Below are 20,276 nucleotides of genomic sequence, written 5' to 3'. Positions count from 1 at the left end.
TATGCGATGGAATGAAACATTTCTTCGTAGATGTGTGAACGAATATATTATTACTTAACCTGGATTTATGTGGGAGTCGACCCAAGCTTCGTGGGATAATCCGTAACTTCAGTTTCGTCCGCAAACAAAATGACAAAAAGTACAGCCCAGATCGCATTTAGTTCGATTCTGGTTATTGCTGAACACACATTCACTGCTGCTAAGCCTGAAACAAATCACCACGTGGTCGAAGACGTAGCACGTTTTAATTGCGCCGACTTTATAAATATATACAAACCATGTGGAAAGGCAGAGAAACATTCGCACAATCGCAAGAAACAAGGCCCGACCCGCTCCTGCTGTACAAAAAAGTTGGGCAAAAAGGAGAAACAACCTTTAAAAGATATTCGACGGTAAAAACAGAATGAAACAAAGCGCGAAGAGAAAAAAAACACGAACACAATAAAAAAATAATGCAAGTGAACGATTCGACTTTTGACCCGAAAAACAACACGAGTTGTGGCGTTCAACGCTCGCCGCCGCGAAAAATAAAATGAAACGTATTGGTATTGCTCCATGGTGTGCAATTACAACAGTCGAAACCACCCAGGGTTTCACAGCATGGCATGAGTTGTGCATTGACGTAAGGTGACGTTTTGCATCTTCCTCTTATGGTCAAAACCTTTGGTTTGATGTTTAGAATTCGAATTGAGACATATCTGCCTGTTTTTTGGTTGTTTGTCGTCATATGTGAAGATTATCACTAGAAAGTGTGTAGAAATTAGAAAAGTAAGACAATTTGTACAAGGCCGAAAAGTACTGTTCGGTAAGTCATGGGTTAGTAATACTCGAATGTACAGGTGTGGACACCAGGACTTAGTAATACTCGAATGTACAGGTGTGGTCACCAGGACGCGCGCGGGCTCGCGACAGAAGGTAACACAAGGTGGCGACCATGAGCGGGAAGACGAAAAATAAATAAAAAAAATTTTTCTGGAGGCAAAAAAATAAACATGTTTCTCTGTGTGTGATTTGCAAAACGGCCACGGGTTAGTCGCCTGGCAGTGCACGAAAGTAATTAGGGTATGATGACGTAACGCCTATGGCGTCACGCGTTTACCCCAGCTGTGCAATGTCGGCCTCTATGTCACCCTTGTCGGTGGCGACGTCATCATCGTCTTGTTTGTCGGGTGAGGATGGACAGTGTTTCTTGGACAGACTCGGAGAGGTGATCTCGGCAGCTGTGTGGGAACAAGAATGGCTTAAGTAAATTACTTAGCCTTTTTGGGGGAAAAAAACGGTTGCTTAGTTTTGGGCAGAATGCCCTTAATGAGGCATTGTTTTATGACCAGCGACACCAATATATCAAAATATGAATTATATTGTTTGATGCAAGATGTTTCAGATTGGGAGTGGGTTAGTTTATTGTCAGTGTTTAATTGTATAACATAGCATAGGTATGGAGAAATGTGTCTTGCATACATTCCTGTTCTTTCCTCTTCGCCCTCTTTCTCTTGCGATCAATGGAGGAAACTTCTTGTTTGAGTTGCTGATAAACTTTCCTCATCTCGGCAAGTTGCGATTGCAGAACTCTGATCCTTTCGTCCGGATTCATCTTCGCAAGTTCTGCGAAGTGAAAATTAAACCAAGGATTGAAAGAAATTTCCGAATAAATTATGAAAGTGCTTCGGTGCGCATAATTTTAGGTACAGTTGAATAAAATTCACATTTTGAATTTGTTTTCAGACACTTTGGATGAATGTTGGGATCGAAAACTAAAGACTCATGTTGGAAAACGAAATTGTTTATTTTATCCAATCGTTTAACAAGGGAAATCAATCATAAAACTACAGGAATGAGCCTGTTCTGCTTTTAAAACTGATAACAATGTCGATACCTTCTCCCACAACCGGAGGCGGAGCGGATGGTGGTTCCGGTTTTGTCTTCACCCGTCTTTTACTCATGCGGCGCCGCCCTTTGGACGGAGTACCCTCGTTTCCTTTGCCGCCAGATGGCGCATCGTCGTCACTCTCACTTTCGCCACCCGCACTTTTTCTCGATTTGCGCTGAAACATGAGGGTTGTCATATTTTGCGAGTCCACAGAAACATTGCAATATATTAGATGGACTAAATCAATATACACACACTGTAGTCCTTCTTTTCAAAAATAGGTTTAAAAGTCTTTTTTTCTGACCAATCTCAGTTCTCGCATTTCGATCAATCTTGGCGGCAATGTCAGCGAACCTTTTTTGAGTACTTGGGAACATGCGATTTTATTCAAAATTGTTCTTGATAAAAGTACTTGGTAACACGTGACGATACCCAAATTGAGCAATGACTTGACGCAAACGGTTCTAACACAAAGGTTGGCAAAACGAGTTATGTAAAAATCTACACCATGACTTTCAGAATCACGTACAACCTCGTTATGTCATTTCGCCACGCGAGAACGAGTTTTTTCAAGAAAGATTAGGTAGCGATTAAGAATTCGGCGAGTGGCTTTAATCGTCGACATGACACAGGAAGCTAGGGGAGGGGTTTATGAGCGAATAATTACTCGCCGGTTTGACGATTTACACGTCACTAACACCGCGTTACATCTTTCCAGTGTCGCACAATTAACAATTATAATAGAAGGTGGGGTTTATTGTGGGAAATGAGGTAGTTGTCCATTTTATTGTTTACCAGATTTTGTGGAAACCGAATAAAACCCAACACACGCGATTCACATTGAAATATTGTCCGGTAAAACACCTAATTCAATATCTCCAAGTTTCCAACCAAGAAGTCATGCCAAAAGCTGCACTGATTAGGTCTGATAGGTCGAAACAGTATGCACTACTGTCTGAAGCTCACCGATTATTATTGGCTCATTTACTTTTACAAATCGTGTCATATGTGCCATTTCGTACAGCACGGAAATCACAATATTTGTTTTTTGGTTTCATGTTGCTCGGAATTAAGCTAGAACTTGAGGTACCATGTTTTCAATATACGATTCTGCAGTTAACGAATGAACCGAGAAAAATTTCAAAACTCACCGAATCGTTTTTGGATGACGACCTTCTGTGACCTTGACTTTTCCTACATTTCCTTTTGGGAGCCGATTCCCCTCCCGATCCAACCACGTCCTTGTCGTCATGACAACTCTCTTTTGGCGGGTAATCGGGTGACGACGACGAAACAGGGACATCCCCGCTTAGTGAACTCGCTCCACTGTTGAGAAGAAAAAGTTTGGGTGAAAATCATGAAGTTTGTAAAAATAATTTAAAGCTGCTTGATGTGGAAATTGTCGGGACCCTGACAAAGAATTGTCGTGAAGATTTTGACTGTAAGCTGTATATTTTCATAAAGATTTTGAATTGGTGCGAAGACTTGTACTACAAATCAATAGGGAAAAGCCAAAGTAGAAAAGATTCGGATTCGGCCTGAATACCGTTAGTCAATATCTCCCTTAACATTCTGCTACAACCAGGTACAGGTCCCACAAAACTACTGTTTAAAGAAACGAAACTAGTTGTCGAAACAGCCCAAATGCAAACGTGAATTTAGTGTCACATAAAAGTCACAAATTTTACAAGAGAAACAACACCATGGAATGCTCGCCAATTCGACGAGAACCAATTGACTTTAAAAATAGGCAAGTCACAACAAACAATAGTGGAATGGCGCCAGACACATTCGCAAAGCGTGGTGGTGGTGGTGACATACCTGCCGACAATTCCGGCGTTATCGCTTTCGCCGTTCGTGTCGTGGTCGTCGTAGAAATGATCGGGCGACGCCTCGGGGGTCGTTGGCGGCGTATTCTCCACTAATACCTGCAAACGATGGCAAGTTGTTATGGTTTCGCTGCAATTTGATTTGTGGGCGTGAAAAGACACAAAAGGGAAGGCGTCGTGGTTATCGGGTGGACATTGCAGACGTAACGGTTGATCGGCAATTGACAAGTGGCGAATATTTATAGACAAGGCACTCTTTCGGTTCAAAAGTTTCATTGTAAACTACACTTCAAAAACACTGGAGAATTAGATACATTCGACATACCTTACTACTGGATGGGGCGCCTTGGGGCAGAGGGGGAGGTACAAGTTGTACAGGTTGGGGTGGTGGGACATGGACTGGGGCATGGTGGAATTGTGGTTCAGGTACTGAATCCTGTGCATCATCCGATGGACGTTCGTTGTTTTCAGATGAACTACTCTCGTCTGAAGCATTGCTATCAGTGGAAGGCGGTTCTTCAGCTTGCATCTCCTGTTTCTCCGTTTCACTGCCATCCACCTCGTTCGTCAAGCTTTCATTTGGTTGTGGCGGCGGTGGAGGTGATGAGGTAGATTTTGAACCTGTGCTGGTTAGTTGGGAAACCGAGGGTTTGTTTTGGTCGCTTTCGCTTTCTAACGGTGGAACATCGTTTAAATTTGTCTCGGCCAACGTGTCCAAGTGCAAAATCTCAGGCATTTCATTGTTTTTGGGTTCTGTGACCGAGGCTGGCGAGTGGGCCTTTGGTTTCTCCAGTGCAATGACAGGTGCTTCCTCATCGAAGTTGTCATATGTGGCTTCTGAAGTTGAGGATGTGGTTTCCTTCTCCTTTTTGGATGCCTCCTCCACTATTTCTGCAAACTTTTCAGAGGATAGATTATCGTGGGAGGTTGTGGGAGAATCATTCTGTGGTGGTTTTGCTTCGGATGGTGTCGACTTCACCGACTCATTCGATAAAGTTGAGGTGGACACCTTTTCAGCTTGGCTCGGAGTCGCATCAGCATCATTCTGGAGCTGACTCTGGACTTCATTTCCTTCTTCTGTGACAGGACTTTCGGCCATTGAAGTGGAGCTGGTGGTACGTTTTCTTTTTGTCTCACCGAAGTCTTTTAGGTAGGCTGGCGACTTGGAGCGGCGGCTTGACATTCTTCGAGCAGCAGCAGTTAAGGCAGATGGGGGCGTGATTCTTCCCGTGGGCTTCTCTGATTTTGGCAAATCTTTTGCATCAGCGGCAGCTTCGACATTTTCAGCACTTTTGGTGAGGGTCTTTTCTTCCGATGCAGCTCTTTTCACTGATGGAGGAGCAGAATCAGGAGTTGAGCAGCTTGATGAAGACATACTTTGTCTTCTCGTTCTTCCTTTTCCAGGTTTTTTACCACCTTCAGTTGTTGCAGGAGCAGTCTCTTGCTTGGGAGGAGAAGTTGATGTGGCTATTGGTTCTTTTTTGACTTGCACAACTTTCGGTGGTGTATTGAAGTTCAACATTTGGGTTACTCCTTTCACTTCATCCCTTGACAAACTTACACAAGGGCTATTTGCAACAGGAGGACTTGGAGTATGTTTTTTCTCAGTGCTCTCTGCAGGTGTGGGTGTCTTGGGTCTTCGTCCAGGCATTCTTCCTGGAGCTGGTGATGTGTTGGTAATTATTCCATCACGATCAGAAAGTAATCCCTCAATTTGCCAACTTTTAATCCACTCATCGTGTCTACTGTTCCAGCCAGTGTAGTGAACGTAATACTGCACATCAGGTCCATCATCAAAGTCGACGTCAACCACTTTGGCAATGTAAAGTTTAAAGGAATCCTTCCCATACTTTACTCTAATCTTGTCTCCTGCTTTGTAGACTGCATTTTTTCGCCGCACTCCGCTGTTTGACCTCCGTCGGTCTGTCTTGGGCGCTGCTTTTTGGGGTGCGCACTCATTTGCAGAGGACACTCTGCTTCTTGTCGTGGACTTCTCAGAACTTGCTGTTGAACTGGTATCGTCCATATCTGAATCACGTTTGGAGTCATCTAGTCTACTTCTCCTCCCACGCTTGGTTTCCTTTAAAGGTGTCGTGAGTTCAGAGTCATCAGTGACACTTTCGGAAATCTTGCGACGCCTCGTCCTCCGCTTACCACTCTCTTGATCATCATCGGATCTTCCGAGAGGAGAATTTCTACCTGATGACATTCGACTTCTCTTTTTCTTCAGAGCTTCTCCCTTTTTCATTCGTTTGTTTGTATTTTTCTGGTTTTCCTGTTTGAAACTCATCAGGTACTCCTCGAAGCTGAGGAGATACTTAATGTACGCCATTTTAGCATGGTGTCCAGCAGCTTGAGAAACTTTTGGAATTCCGAGCTCACAGTAAATTTCCCTCCAGTCAGGTGAATTTACAATGGCGTGGAAACCACCTTTGGCTTGCACAAGCCTGCAATGCATAACAAAGTATGTTTGTTTTAATGTAATATTGTATACTGATGGTGCCTCATTGCAGGCAAAATATATGTGTCAGAGGCAAAAACAGCCATTACAACATATGACTTGGGGTTCTATTATCGAAAAAATTAGATGCCACGTCTTTGTTGCCTAGAGAAGCCTGTTTTGCAATTTTGATACTTTACCAAAGAGGTCTATATAAAATATATAAATTTAATTTAATATTGCAACCAAACGTAAATGTTTAATTTTTGTTAGTCATTAACATTTCTACATAAATTTTGATCGTTTAAGACACAGCTCTTGCTGGTACACACAAGTTTTAGAAATTAGTGCAGTAAGGCAACCATGTTTAGGTGAATGGCATGTTTATGATATTTGTGGTGTTGGCATACCTGTACAATAAAAACAGATCAAGATCTTTGTAACCAAGAACTGGAGTTTTGTTCACAGGAGTTCCCTTGTCCTCCATAAATTTGTAGAGTTGTTCCAAGAATTCATGATTCTAAGAAATTGACAACAAATCATTGTATTAAAAGCTGTGAATACAGTATTACTAAGAAATAATAGCTCAGAAACACAGATTCACGCCTTGATGATTGCTTTAAAATAGATTATAGAACTAGTTTGAAATCATGTATATATGCTTATATAATGGAATTGCTTTAGTGCGAGGTGTTACAAATTCAAAGCACAGAAGAATAAAACTCACCTTTTCTTGGTCCTCGGCTGAGGTTGTTGTCTTTACACTATCTTTTTCACTTTCCACAAGTTCATCTTCATCCAAGATGTCCTTGATGTCTGTCCTCCAAACATCTGGAATCATGCGGGTTTCATCCCACGAAAATGATGATTCAAGTACGTCTGTAAATAATAACAAATTGGATGATGTGGATTCGTGTTACACACAACACAATAACAGTTCAATGTACTTTCCAGGTAACATAAGCTAACCAAAAGAGGCCCACATTAGAGATTATTTTGAAAAGAAAACATTTACAAATCTGTAAATCACATTTCAACAAGGAACATACACAAACAAATTCATTTGCATGAAATCACATCTGTTGTCAAGCACAAACTTACTGAAGAATTTCACTTGACTGGGAGTTTATTTAGAGAAATTCAATATTGAAACAACGCCAAGGATGGGAAAATTAAGTGCTGATCAATTGTGGTGACACTAATTAGAAGATTAAGTCGAGAAAGTTGCAATTATCAGAGAATAGAATGGTTGGTTGGACCCTTGGGATTGTGTTTTTATTTAACAGTTTCTGAAAATAGCACATGGACTTGTTGTAAATAATGAAAATTTTGCATCTTTGTAAGAAACAGAAAAAAATAGCAGTGAACAAGACAGTTAAATAGTTTTAACAAGCAGTTGACTTTATTTAAAAAAAAATATAGAATTTTATAAATTACAAACCCTTCCATGAAGGTTCAACTTTGTTTGGGATATTTTGCCTTGTCAGTCTTTGGCATCGATCCACTGCAAGTAGCTTTCCATTTTTGAAAGAACGAACAACAACTTGTGTCGAAGAAAGATCTTCATTATCCTCAAAGGCCATGGGGTTAACACAGACAGCTGGGTACCTGCAAGGTTATGCAATAAGTCATGCTTGTCAGGGGAATGTATTTCAGGCAGGTTTCTGTGAGGGCAAAGAAACATAATTTATTGAATTGCCCTTCCCTTAGGGTTGCACAGCTTTTGGTATTTATAAAGGATAGATGATGTGAGCTAACAATGAAGTCAGTACAAAAATAGATTTTTTATTTTTAAACATATTGGTTACAAAGAAGTAAATCAAAACGTGTATGGAATTAAGTTTAGGATTTTTAAATGAAAGAGTCTTTATGCCCCAAAATGCCAAAATTGCTCAATATGCTGTGGCTGTGATGAAAGGAGAAATATAAAACCACTTGTGCCATTGGACTACGGTGGGCGGTATTGTGAATGGGAGATTTGTGGGTGTATCATGTGTCACAAGATTTCCACACTATTGTCATCCAGTTTCAAAGTTTTTGGAATGGTCACAAGGTTGGCTGGGTTAGCAGTTAGTGTTGCAATCAGTCATTCTTCTGGCTAAATCAATCAGATATTAAAGGGTATCTGTTTGCAAAAATTTTGCTGTCACTTCAAATACAAAACAAATTGCACCAATGTGATGTTTTCAAAACTGTTAATATTATAGTTTAGTTTCAAGATTCACAGACATTTGTGGTATGCAGTTTGGAGAAGGGGGATTAAACGTGCACTGATGTATACAATATAAAGATGGCAAAATGTTTTAAAGACTGTTTACACATATTCTGAATAATCAATAACTAGTTTAATAGATTATCATAATCTTGCAGAGCAAGGGTTTTTCCGCATATTTGCGGAGATCATGATTATTTGATGAGCCACATACCAGTGTTTTCTTTTGTCTGCCGGTTCCACAAGCACCAGTTTGCCCATAAGTGGATCCGCAAGCCACTTCTTCCGTTTTTCCTCCTCCGACTCATCTTCTTTGTCCTCATCCTGAGATAAATAAATTTAAGTTCATGAATATGTGGTGTTGTAGCATTACTTTTGCCTGTGGTTCGTGCTTATAAATTTTGCAAAACGTTTTTACACAGAACATGTGCGAATAGGTTGAAACTAAAAAAAAAACATACATGATATATTGTGAGTTGTCATTATCCGAAAGCGATATTCTGTACACAGAAAACTGCAAACACAACAAGAAATGCAAACAGCACAACCTACACACCATGGATGATATTTGCACACTAAACCACACGTGTGCTGCAACAATGCCTTAAAATACACAGTAGAACACAAGCTCTTATCTCACCTTTGACACATTCCATCCCCCGGGAACCAGCTTTCTTTTGGCATTTGGTTCTCTATCCGTACCTTTTTGATCATCGCTGTCAGGATCTAAACAAGGTAGGTCATCAGACACACCATATATGGAAAGGCAAAAAATCAATATAATGTCTGATTTGTGTCAACTAAAGAACGATAAAGCGTGACGCGAAACTGAAAGAACATTGGCCAAGAGAATATATGTAATACTATCCACGTGCTCACACGTAATGATTATGACACAATAAAAATGTTAAATTACCCGCTTTCAATATATTTAATTATATCAGTTAGATAAACATGTCATAAACACACATGACTGATTATAATTCAGTACAAATAAAACAAAGACTCCAGGACAATAACTAAAACATTGACCAGGTTGTCTTTGTAAAGAATTTACAACTCTAACCTTCATCACCATTGGTTGAAGCACTTTGAGGTGTTTTGCGCTTTTGTTTACGTTTCGTCAGCACTGGAGTACCAAAGTTTTCAGGGTCAGTGAGGGGAAGGTGATCTAAAGTCTCACTCTCTGCAAAGTGTCGAACACCTGTAGAAAATACACAAAATTTCAGCAATAATTCTTCAGGTTGTAATGCACTGAGTTTACAGTTTGGTAGTTGGTAGCATTGCAAACTGTAGTTGGAATACTGCAGAAAACCTTGTGTTAGGTTTTGATGCTTACAAAAATTTGAAAAGAAAGTAGCTGTGAGTTAAAAAAGGGTCGGGTACCCACTGATTTAAATGAACAATTCAAATCAAGCAAAACTAATGCATGCAAGTGGTTTTGGATAGTATGTGTTCAGATTTAAAAGCATCCTTACCTTGCAAGCATAAAGACCCCCTCTGCAATGTACGAACATCGCCATCATCAAATTCCACAGTATAAACACTCTTATCACGGGCACTTTGAATGACACCCTCAACCCAGCTGTTCTGCTCAGGAAATTGGGCTTCCACTGTCGATCCAATCTAAATAAAGTGCAAGAACAACCCATTTGTTATTGTAAACATGATGATGCATGTTGGTGGTACAAAAATATTGACAAATTGCAAATTTGATTGTGATACTTTTGGGATGAAAATTGTTATTTTTGTAATTCAATATGTGCTTGAGATTGCAAAATGAATGCGTTCTTTCAATGTGATCATTAATTGTATAAAAATTTGGATCATTAGATACAAACAAGATATAATCATTAATTATATATAAAAATAAACTGATTATTAAGTAACTATCTTTTGATTAATTTGGGGTTAATAAGGCCACAACTTGATCTAATAGATTGCTCAAGATTAATATGCACACAAACCTATACAAAAGCAACAGGTTGGTGTTTAGACTAAACACCAGTAGTTTGTGGAATTAAAGCTAATTGAATGCACAGGAAACACTGTATGCAATCTGATTAATGAGCTCATAAGCTATCAAAGCCATGCAAACTAATCAATTTTACATTCACACAACATAGTTAGTAAAGCTAAACAGAGTTGTTCCATGGCCATTAATTGTACTGAACTTGTGAAGAATATTACAACAACTCTGCTTGTGGTATTGAGAAGTGTGTGCATTATTTACTCATTAACAAGTGAACGGCATATGAATGACTCCCAACTGATTTGTCACATCAACTTTTGCTGACACATTATGTTTGTGCCAATGACGTTACTTTACGTTATTTCTTTGGTAGATTTAGGAAAACGAGCAAATAGGAATATATCACAAAATACATAGAACACAAATGGAAAGGTTTTTTTGTACTTTCAAAGAGCCTTTGATAGCTTCTTCGGTTATGCTGTATGCCTTTCCATCCCTTTTGTTAGTTACCTACAAAAACAAAATGCCACAATGATTTTATGGCATGTAGCTAAGCACAACAATATATACTCAAAAACCCACATAACCAAACAATATAGCAAGTATAGGTAGAAACAAAACCACACAAACGCAGACAATGTTGCATTAAATATTTATGCAGATTGAGGCTTGGATTGAAGGACAGCATTTTGCAACTTACCCGAAATATTACACTCTTTTTCACCGATTTGATTTTTGCCTCACAAAAAGCACCTCTGTATTTTGCACTGACTTCGGTCCCAACCGATAAAAAATGTTGTTCGTTCTCATCCTGAAAATATACATACAGAACTTATTATGAGTTTGCCAATAAATGTGCATGATTGGAATGAACACCATGAGGTTTTCGGGCTTGGCAGCCCAGGCAATGCAGCCTAGCTGGATCAGCCACCAGGAATGAAGCAATGAATTTGATAAAGTGCAGTTAAAAAACTCACCAAAATTATATACTATGCAAACAAGAATATGCTGCCCTAAACAGCATATATGTTTATATTAATTTTAAAAGTGATCGAAAATCCTTAAAAATATAATGGGTCATTGGTACTTGATTTGTCTGAGAAATTTCTTTCTGAAGTATTCCTTGAACTTTGCGACTAACAAATGATCTCCAAAATAGGCTTGCTTCCTGCCACTGAACAAAACATCATAAAACGTATATAAATTTCCAATCTATCAACCACACCCTTCACTTTCAACCTGCACTTCTCTTTCAGAAAAACATTATTATACTGAATACAGTGAATATCACCAACTAGTTCTACGGAATTTTTACCTAGAATATAATAGTATTTTATCAATGATTTCTGACATTGCAGGAGTTGTTTTATTGGAAGTAATTTGTACCTACATTGCATCAAACAACTTAGCCAATATCTGATAAATTCTTTACTAGATACCTTTGGTTGAAACTAGATACCTTATAAAACTGCTCTAACTAAACTTAAACCTTTTCATTGGTGGCCGAAAACTATTGCAGATAATCAACAATTCTCAATTTAAAATCACCAACGTGTTGTACGAAACCCAGCGAACAAACAAAAAACACAGTTAACCACGTACACTTACCATGTCTCAACGCAATGAAGTGCACCTTGATGAACGTCAACTTGAAACAGTGAAAACACAACTTGCCATTTCTAAACAAAATTACAAAAAACTACACAGCCACATACAAGATCAAATTGCAGGCAATGAATGGCAAGAAACCGAGATCAACAACCTTCTTCAGCGAGCATTCTGATTGGTTCACGGCAAAAATACGTCACACCAGCTGCTTCACGTTTAGGCCCGGAGCAGTCGCATTTATTACTGGAGCGTGACCGATTACTAGCCGGCAAATACCGTGTTTAGTTCGTAGGTGCGACAAAATAAAGTTTGTGGCACAAATGCTTGTTTTTAGAAATTGAAAATTTTTTAAAAGGCTTCCTGGTTGCATGGCCATGTTGGTGAGAAGATATAAGTTAGATGTTTTTCCTAAAGTTGTGGCGAAAAGTGGCGAATGGCGACATGACGCCCGACCGCACAATATTACTATACCTCCTGTCTACGGTGTTTTGAAACACTCATGGTTGTGGCGATAAAGAAATGTGGAACAGTATTGGTAACTGACCAAATCTTCACAAAACTATTACCAGCGACATCAATATTGAAAAAATTAAGATTTAAGCATTCAAAATAAAATTGTAAATTTATTCCTGTTTAACATTTTTAGCATGGAAATGTTATTTGGCTCATGTTATAGGTCTGCATGTATATGGAATCAAAAGACTCTGGTCAGCGATACTACACAGTTTTATTACTTTGTTTCGTTTTTCGAGGGTGCAAAGCATTTGACGACTGTAATTAGCAGACAGGTCCGACAGCAAATTAATCAATTGTTTTCAATTGTCCTTTAGAGCCAATCCAATGTTGAAACAGTAACGTCTTTCTTTGTGTTTGGTTGCTCATTTCAACGGACACTAACGCCTTGATATCCCAAAGGCAAATCGACCATTAAAAAAGCGAAACAAAAGTTTAACGAAGTCGATCGAATAAAAATGAATTCGTCAGAATTCAGTGAGTTTGTCAAATACGGAATCACGAAATCCCTCTTTCCCGAACATCTCTCGCCGCTTGTCTTGCCGGTCGTATGCTTTGGACCTTGCCACGGCATTACTGTCCGATTCTCCAGTCGAGTTGTACGTGCTGCAACTTCCGCTCATACGATTCTCGCCGAGGTCAATGACGTCAAAGTCACTTCCACTGTATCGATGTTTCAACGACTTTCTTTCAGAATCGTAACTCGATACAGACTACAAAAAATACTTGGATAGTTACTTTAAGTTTAGGATTGGGTGCGTGTGTAACAACGAAGATGGGGTATTTTTAAACAATTGCGTGGTATCGACAGTGCGACAGAAGTGCAACGAAGTATCAACAGTACCACCGGGTCAGCACCGTACATATACACGACGTTCACAAACAGGAAAGACGCATGCCGCATTTACGCACACTTGATACAAAGACATACTAGACTTTTGGACAGCGACCCTGAAAGACTTTTTTCCTTTCCGTCTGGTTTTCCCCTGGATTGTGGAATAAACTCATTTTCAGATCTTGACGGCGACTCTGTGCCTTCAAGTTTGGACCAACGTCTGTCATCCAATTTTGGCGTCTCCGTTGTACTAAGTATATTCGAGAGGAGTTTAGGAATAAAGCTACTTTTTAAGATCGTTTAAACAGAGGTTGCGTTAAAAATGATGGTCATGTGCAATATATATTTCGAATTTGTCAGACGACAACACAACACTCATAGCTAATATCTTTTAAGTTCATATAAATTCGCTTATCACAAATGTTTTTGTAAATTTTTACTTACTGTTTGTCAGACGACAACGACACGTTATAGGTATAAGGCAAAAAATGTACGAATAAATACATGCGTATACACATATAAAACCTTCATGTCAGGACCAAAAGACTTACCCTTTTTCTTTGGTTTCAATTGAGGAGTCTGATGCACAACAACACCACCGGAAAAATGTCTCCAACGACGTCAATGTCAGTTTTTCACTCATCTTTTTGTCTGATCTCCCTTCCAACAACTCGGCTTGACTGTAAATGAATCCAGAAAAAAAATCAGACGCAACAACAACTGGCACGAAACTACCCTTTAGTTCTTGTGTCGTCGCACTGTTTAAAACCTCTGCCACTCGGTTCAATATGTTGCGAGCATTATAACTGGGGATCGAAATGGGGTTAGAAGGGCACACGACAGGTCTCTAGCGTGCCGGGCACATGCGATTTACGTCACACCGCAATGAATGGGCGACTTATTATAATAGGGTGACGTACTATGTGAAGCATTGCACCACATTATGTTGCCTTTACCTATCCAGGGAGGTGCGTGATTCAGAAGCGGATTGATACTGTTGCTTTTGGTGCATATCCATCATAACGTCGCTCATGCGGTACTGAGGCCTTGAAATGTAGCTGTCTGAGTAGACGATCTGATGTACTTTCGACATAACCTCACAACGCAACTGCTGATTATTTCAATGTTTAAAACCAATGCTTACAACTGCCGTGACAAATATTTTCAAAAGCGTTTCCAATCGGAATGGCGGTTATGTCATATACCCGCTGTATGGCAATAGAGTCAGTTGCGGAATTGGACTTTATGTCGTGTGAATCACCGCCACATGTAAGTTAATTCAGCCTCAGTTTCGTCGCCATCTATTACCATACAGTGTGAAAACATGGAGGTGCTTATCTTGGCCTTTACTGTCTTATTTTGATATATGTTTGCACTAAAACAGCTATTTAGTCTTCTGTCATTAATATCTTCCACGTTGAATATTGACTCTTCATTATCACTGCCCCATGTGCACCGATGTTATGTGTAAATCCATCTATACAAATACTGCATACTAAAATCATAATACAAATGTGCAGAGCACATTGAAGCACATTGCTAAAGCAACATCCGCGCTTGCATTTGTTATGTGAAAACATAACTGGTAATTTCGCACACCTGTTATATGTAGGGAATTTATGGCACACATATATGACCACCACGGGGCTGCTCCTTCCCCGCACCAACAACAATAAGGGAACTGAAAGATCCAATTACTCCGATTTCTCTTCAACTCAGTAAGACGGGCACTTGCAGAAAATAAAAGCTTAAATAAAATCACGAGGTTAAAATGAATTTATGTTGAACAGCTGCTCACGCAGTAATTATTCTCATTTTGCCACAAAAATTTCTCACGTGTGTTTACGCATGAGTGCACACGCTGACCTCAAGAAGAGTTCGCAACTGGCGGGAACTTCATTTTGGTTTATGTTGTTTTTGCAGAACGTCCAAAACAATTGCTTGTTTTGCAGCGAAACGCTACTAGCTGTTCAAAAGTCATGCCAGCAACTCGAAGATCGTTGCGGTCAACTGATAAACTGAAGGATGATAAGGTGTGTTAAAGTACAATATGCGGGGAAATGTCCATGCTTATTGCTTGATTATGGAGATGATATGCTACCCGTAAAGTAATGAAATTGTTAAATGGGTCGTTTTATTAATTATGTGATTGATGTGGATAAATCCCTGCCCATACTGCAGGTGTAAATATTGACTGTTCAAGAATTCAAAAAGTTTGTGTACGATTACAGAAGGAGAAGGCCAACAAGCAAGAAAGAATTATGAAATTGCTGATTAAAAGAGAAACAAACAACAATTCCCAGAGTTCAAGAAAGAAATCTTCAGTTTCCGACAGCGGTAAGAACCACGCCCACAAATGCAGACCAGATTGGAAAGTTTGTAATTTGTATGAAGTTTTTTTGTGGCGACCATTAGTGCAGTGAACGTTTTTTATATGTTTATGTATTAGTCAAATTTGTATCTGAAATGCAGATAAAATGTACATGTTAGGCAAGGTTTGTTGTGAATTTATTAAAAAAACACATCTTTTTAACTGTATTATGGGCCAAATTATTAAAAGTTTTTATGGTTACAGCATAATAATAATGGGGATCATTAAAATATTGTCTAAAATTTTGTTTGTTTGTTTTAGAAGTAAAATATGGATCCATTTCCAGTGAAGATTCAGATTTGAGTAGTGGAGATGAGGCAACTATGGCATTTAGTTTTAATTTAACAAAAATCTTTCTTTTAAACAGTCTTTTGAACTTCTTTTTGACAATTTATACACCTGTATTAACAGAAGTTCTATTTTTAAAAGGGTTCAAGTGAAAATGTGCAAAAAAGGCGTCTTGAAATTGAGAAACATAAACAGGAAGTTATTCAAAAACTCAACTTGCATCAAGCTGCTGCCGATTTTAGTGCATCTGTCCAAACCAAACGGACACCAGCCTCCAAGTCAAAGATACACACAAGTAATAGAAATTAGTCAAGTTCAATAACAACATAGTTAAAAGGTTGTAGTAAAAGTGATAACTAGGACTGGCCTAGATTTCTACTTAATCATCCAACCAAGATGTTTTTTTTTAATATATATATTTCGCCTATGCGGCATCCTCATGTAAACATGCTAGTCTTGATGTCTGCTATCACTGCCAATCACTACGATTACTCTTGTTGCTTTTAGAATACTGAGGATGCCGCATAGGCGAAATATATATATTCAAAAAAAAATCTTGGTTGGATGATTAAGTAGAAATCTAGGCCAGTCCTAGTTATCACTTTTTGAAAGAATTTTAACGCTTTAATCCCAAACCAATCCAAGTCGTTTGTGGGAGATATACGCTTTTTTATAAACGTTTTTATAAGGTTGTAGTAAATTTGCGCTTTCGCAATACTGTATATTTGTGTTGTGAACATATTGCAATGAAAGTATGTGTTATAATAATTTGCATGAATGGGCAGAAATTTGCATGTAAGTTACACTTTAGGAGTGAAGCACGAGCCTGTGCGAAAGTCTCTAAGAATTCAAAACATCGAAGCACCAAAGCTTACTGGCAAAGAAGTGTACATCGAAGAGCATGAGGTAACAGAGTGCATTTCTTTCGACATGAAATCTTTCAAAAAAATTTCTTTAATTTACTGAAAAATTTATTGTCATGTTTGGTCAAAAATAAACCAATGAATGAATATTAAAAGTTGTTGACACAGATATCAGTGAGGAAACCTGCCACTGAATATGAAATAATCTCAACTGGCTTTGAGTCTGATGGGGCAGAGGATGAAAATGATCAACATTTGCATGAGAAAGAGGATTATGCACTTTTCATGAAAAGCTTTTCTGAGGGGAAACATTGTGTAAAACATTCTCACCATCCACTGCCATCTTCAAAGTAAATTTGGACATTGAGTTGAAATCCTGAACAATACATATATTTTCACTTCCTATTGATCCCTCACACGAGTAATTATCGTTTAGATTGTTTTTCCCATGCTTATATGCTATGGTTGTGAGGAATACACCTAACGTTTATGGAATGATTAAATTAACAATTTCAACATTTAGATATTATTCAAAGTTGAAAGATTTAACATCAAATGGGTGTCTGGTTAAGAAGGTTGTCTTGAAACGAATCTTTTCAATGGCATTTTACCCTGGAAGTGACAGACCGATGATTGCTGTGGGATGCAAAACTGGCACCATTGGTTTGTGGGACATGGTGAGTATTAATCACAAATCAATTGTGCATACTTTTGTTTTAGATGTGTTTAATATTGACTATTTATTGTGTGTTTTTTAAAAAATGATGTGCACTAGAATGTATTGATCACTTGGTACAGTGGTACTCAACCATTTTTATTCTACATAGCCCTTTAACCAATGTTCAAAGCCAGAATGTCCCCTACCACAAATTTGGTTGTAAATACTATGTTTATATATTGAAAAGACAATCAGCTTTTATAAATAATCAACTTCTTGGGCAATTTTTGCCAGAAAGCAGTATTTAGCAATAAAGTATGCCTGGCAGCGTCAGTAACAATTTATTCTTAGACTATGACATTCTTAACAAAAATTTGCTCCCAGTGGGGAATTTTCCCCAGTATAAAAATCCCTTACAGTGATATGTTTCCTCTTTAAACAACTCAAACATGATTTTTAGAACAGAAAAGATGCAAATGATGGAGTTTATTTGTTTGAAACCCACACAAGACCTGTTCGAACACTGAAATTTTCACCAACCCATTCCCATGCCTTGTATTCGTGTAGTTATGATGGAATGCTTCGTGCCACCAATCTAAACAAAGGCGTTTATGAGGCGGTAATGACACAAAGTTTGTTTTGTTTAGCCAAAAATTATACAGTAAGCTGTACTGGACACCATTGGAAATTGTATGTTAATTTATTTTCAAATACAAGCTTTCAAAAGTTTTCCTGTCTTCATAAGGTGAATTAGTCTTTTTCAGTGGTGCCAATATACTTCTATAACAGAGCTCTTTGACTGTAAAATAACATTTTTATGTGATACTGCACTGAAATGTTTGATGTACACTAAATTCAAACTTTTGTAGGCATTGTTAGATAATGAAGACAACCCATCAACTGCATTTGATTTTCAATTAACATCTGGGGATGTAATTATTGCTGGTTGCTACAATGGAGATGTGGCAATTATTGACAGGCGGACGAGGTACAAGATATTACACTTGTATTTGCAATTATATTTGAATAAATAATTCCCAAGCATTCAATATTTATTTATTTTGCAGGACTTCGAAAGTGCAAACTTTTGATGGCCACAACAGAAGTATAAAATGTGTTTCCGTTCATCCAACGAAAAGGGAATATTTTGCCACATGCAGTAACGATACGTAAGTACCAAAAAAACATCTATTTAACAATTGTGATATAGACTTATGGTTACTTGCTTTGCCAAAAATGTTATTATTTGATGAATGAAACATGCTTGCAGGAAGTTAAAAATATTTGATGTAAGAATGGTCAGTGCCAACAAACCAAAAGCTGTCGCTGTGATGCATGAACATGCGAAGGCAATCGATTCTGCATTTTTTTCACCCATTTCAGGGAACCAACTCCTCACTACAAGTCTTGACGACCGAATTAGGTGTGTGATGTCATAATTAATTTATTTGTTGTGAGGCAGCAAGAAAAATCTGAATTCACACGAAAATTGTATCAACAAGTTTAACTAATGTTGATTTCCAACTATGCTGAGATTTATTCACATTCTTGTTAATTTACAAAACACATTTTTTTCCATTGATATGTAAAAGGATACATGCACAGATTCCTTTATTATGCTGCAAGTTTAAGACAGTCTATTTACATTTTCTTACAGGGTATACAATACCAGTGAAATATCTTCCGCCATAAGATTGCAAACTTCTGTTCGTCACAATAACTACACTGGAAGGTGGTTGTCAAATTTTCAAGCAACTTGGCATCCATCGAGAGAAGATGTTGTGATAGTTGGAAGCATGGCAAGACCAAGACAGGTTTGTTTTTACCTGTTACGAAGCATTTTGTTTTTGCAATACCGCAACTATCTACTAAGCTTCAGAAAACTTGTATAGAGCTTATTAATTTTGTGACACCTTAGTTGACTTACATTGATTGGTTAACACCGGGCGTGCTTCAAAGTTATGAGACAAATTTATGATGACTGCATTAACACAAGCAAATTCTTGTCTTTAAAAAAAACACCGCAAAAAACATTTAAACATTTTTCACAGGCCATGAAACTTAAAGATGTTCAAAAACTCCCTTTTTTTAAAAAAAAAACAAGAACTATTTTAATACAACAGTATTATCTATTTAAACAGTTGTGTGGCCCAGTGGTGTACTACAGTTTGTCACTGTTCCACACCAATACCAACCATTAATGTGTTTTTTAAAGATCGAGATTTTTGACCAAAATCTTGAACACATCCACAACATTTCTGACCCCGACCTAAGTTGTGTGTGCTCACTCAACTGTATCCACCCAACAATGGACATAATAGCAGGTGGAAACTCTAGTGGTCGAGTATTTGCCTTTGGATTGTAATGTAATTTCCTGCACTTGTTTTTCTTAAAATGTTCTTTGTAGACTGTTAATAGTGTTACTTCCTTACACTGCAGTTGAGTTATGTTTATTTTCTGCATGCACTAACAAAACACCACCATATTCCACTTCATTCTTACTGCATTCTCCTTAAAATAAAACACCTACATAAATTACCATTCTTGTTTTTGTGCCAATTTTTAGTGGCCAGGTTTATTTTTCGCTTGTGAGATTACTTCCAACCATAGTTAAGTGGTTGCAATAAATATTTAATCACAAAATTGCAGAAACAATGTACCAATTAGTCTATTACCACGACTGTCAATTTCTTCCCACACAAGAACTCCTTGCAAAGCTTTTTTACATTTGTGTCAGAATAAAAAGTTGTAGATCTAAATAACGACTGCTCACAAAATCATACTGCTTTGTCTTGATGGTAATACTAACTTCTACTT

At 38.1% G+C, this 20,276-nt stretch overlaps 3 protein-coding genes across 4 annotated transcripts; 1 reads left to right on the top strand and 2 right to left on the bottom strand.

Annotated features, from left to right (window-relative positions):
* Positions 1-226: 226 nt before the first annotated feature.
* LOC145890729 (uncharacterized) lies at positions 227-12,048 on the bottom strand. 2 transcript variants are annotated; one of them, XM_082981874.1, is made up of 16 exons: positions 11,932-12,048; positions 11,024-11,134; positions 10,768-10,833; positions 9,830-9,977; positions 9,418-9,555; positions 8,992-9,077; positions 8,566-8,675; positions 7,581-7,747; positions 6,867-7,018; positions 6,550-6,659; positions 4,025-6,146; positions 3,692-3,798; positions 3,022-3,196; positions 1,877-2,045; positions 1,462-1,605; positions 227-1,220 (listed from the first exon to the last, which is right to left on the bottom strand). In XM_082981874.1, the coding sequence occupies exons 1-16, from the start codon at positions 11,932-11,934 to the stop codon at positions 1,096-1,098; spliced, it is 3,933 nt and encodes a 1,310-aa protein (XP_082838000.1). In that variant the 5' UTR covers positions 11,935-12,048; the 3' UTR covers positions 227-1,095. The 2 variants fall into 2 exon arrangements, with proteins under 2 accessions (XP_082838000.1, XP_082838001.1); XM_082981875.1 differs by having other exon boundaries at positions 9,427-9,555.
* Positions 12,049-12,680: 632 nt separating this feature from the next.
* Positions 12,681-14,045, bottom strand: LOC145889651 (uncharacterized). Its single transcript, XM_082980644.1, has 3 exons — positions 13,831-14,045; positions 13,376-13,529; positions 12,681-13,157 (listed from the first exon to the last, which is right to left on the bottom strand). The coding sequence occupies exons 1-3, from the start codon at positions 13,920-13,922 to the stop codon at positions 12,912-12,914; spliced, it is 492 nt and encodes a 163-aa protein (XP_082836770.1). The 5' UTR covers positions 13,923-14,045; the 3' UTR covers positions 12,681-12,911.
* Positions 14,046-15,195: 1,150 nt separating this feature from the next.
* On the top strand, positions 15,196-19,929 carry LOC145889375 (WD repeat-containing protein 76-like). Its single transcript, XM_082980323.1, has 13 exons — positions 15,196-15,312; positions 15,511-15,616; positions 15,912-15,967; positions 16,080-16,233; positions 16,750-16,844; positions 16,970-17,151; positions 17,325-17,478; positions 17,920-18,078; positions 18,329-18,447; positions 18,527-18,628; positions 18,730-18,882; positions 19,117-19,273; positions 19,675-19,929. Exons 1-13 carry the CDS (start codon positions 15,259-15,261, stop codon positions 19,822-19,824), a joined length of 1,641 nt encoding a protein of 546 aa, XP_082836449.1. The 5' UTR covers positions 15,196-15,258; the 3' UTR covers positions 19,825-19,929.
* The last annotated feature ends 347 nt before the right edge of the window (positions 19,930-20,276 follow it).

This window comes from Ascidia mentula, chromosome 2, assembly GCF_947561715.1.
Source record: "Ascidia mentula chromosome 2, kaAscMent1.1, whole genome shotgun sequence".
NCBI classification, from domain to species: domain Eukaryota; kingdom Metazoa; phylum Chordata; class Ascidiacea; order Phlebobranchia; family Ascidiidae; genus Ascidia; species Ascidia mentula.
This window is presented reverse-complemented; position numbering and strand designations above follow the sequence as displayed.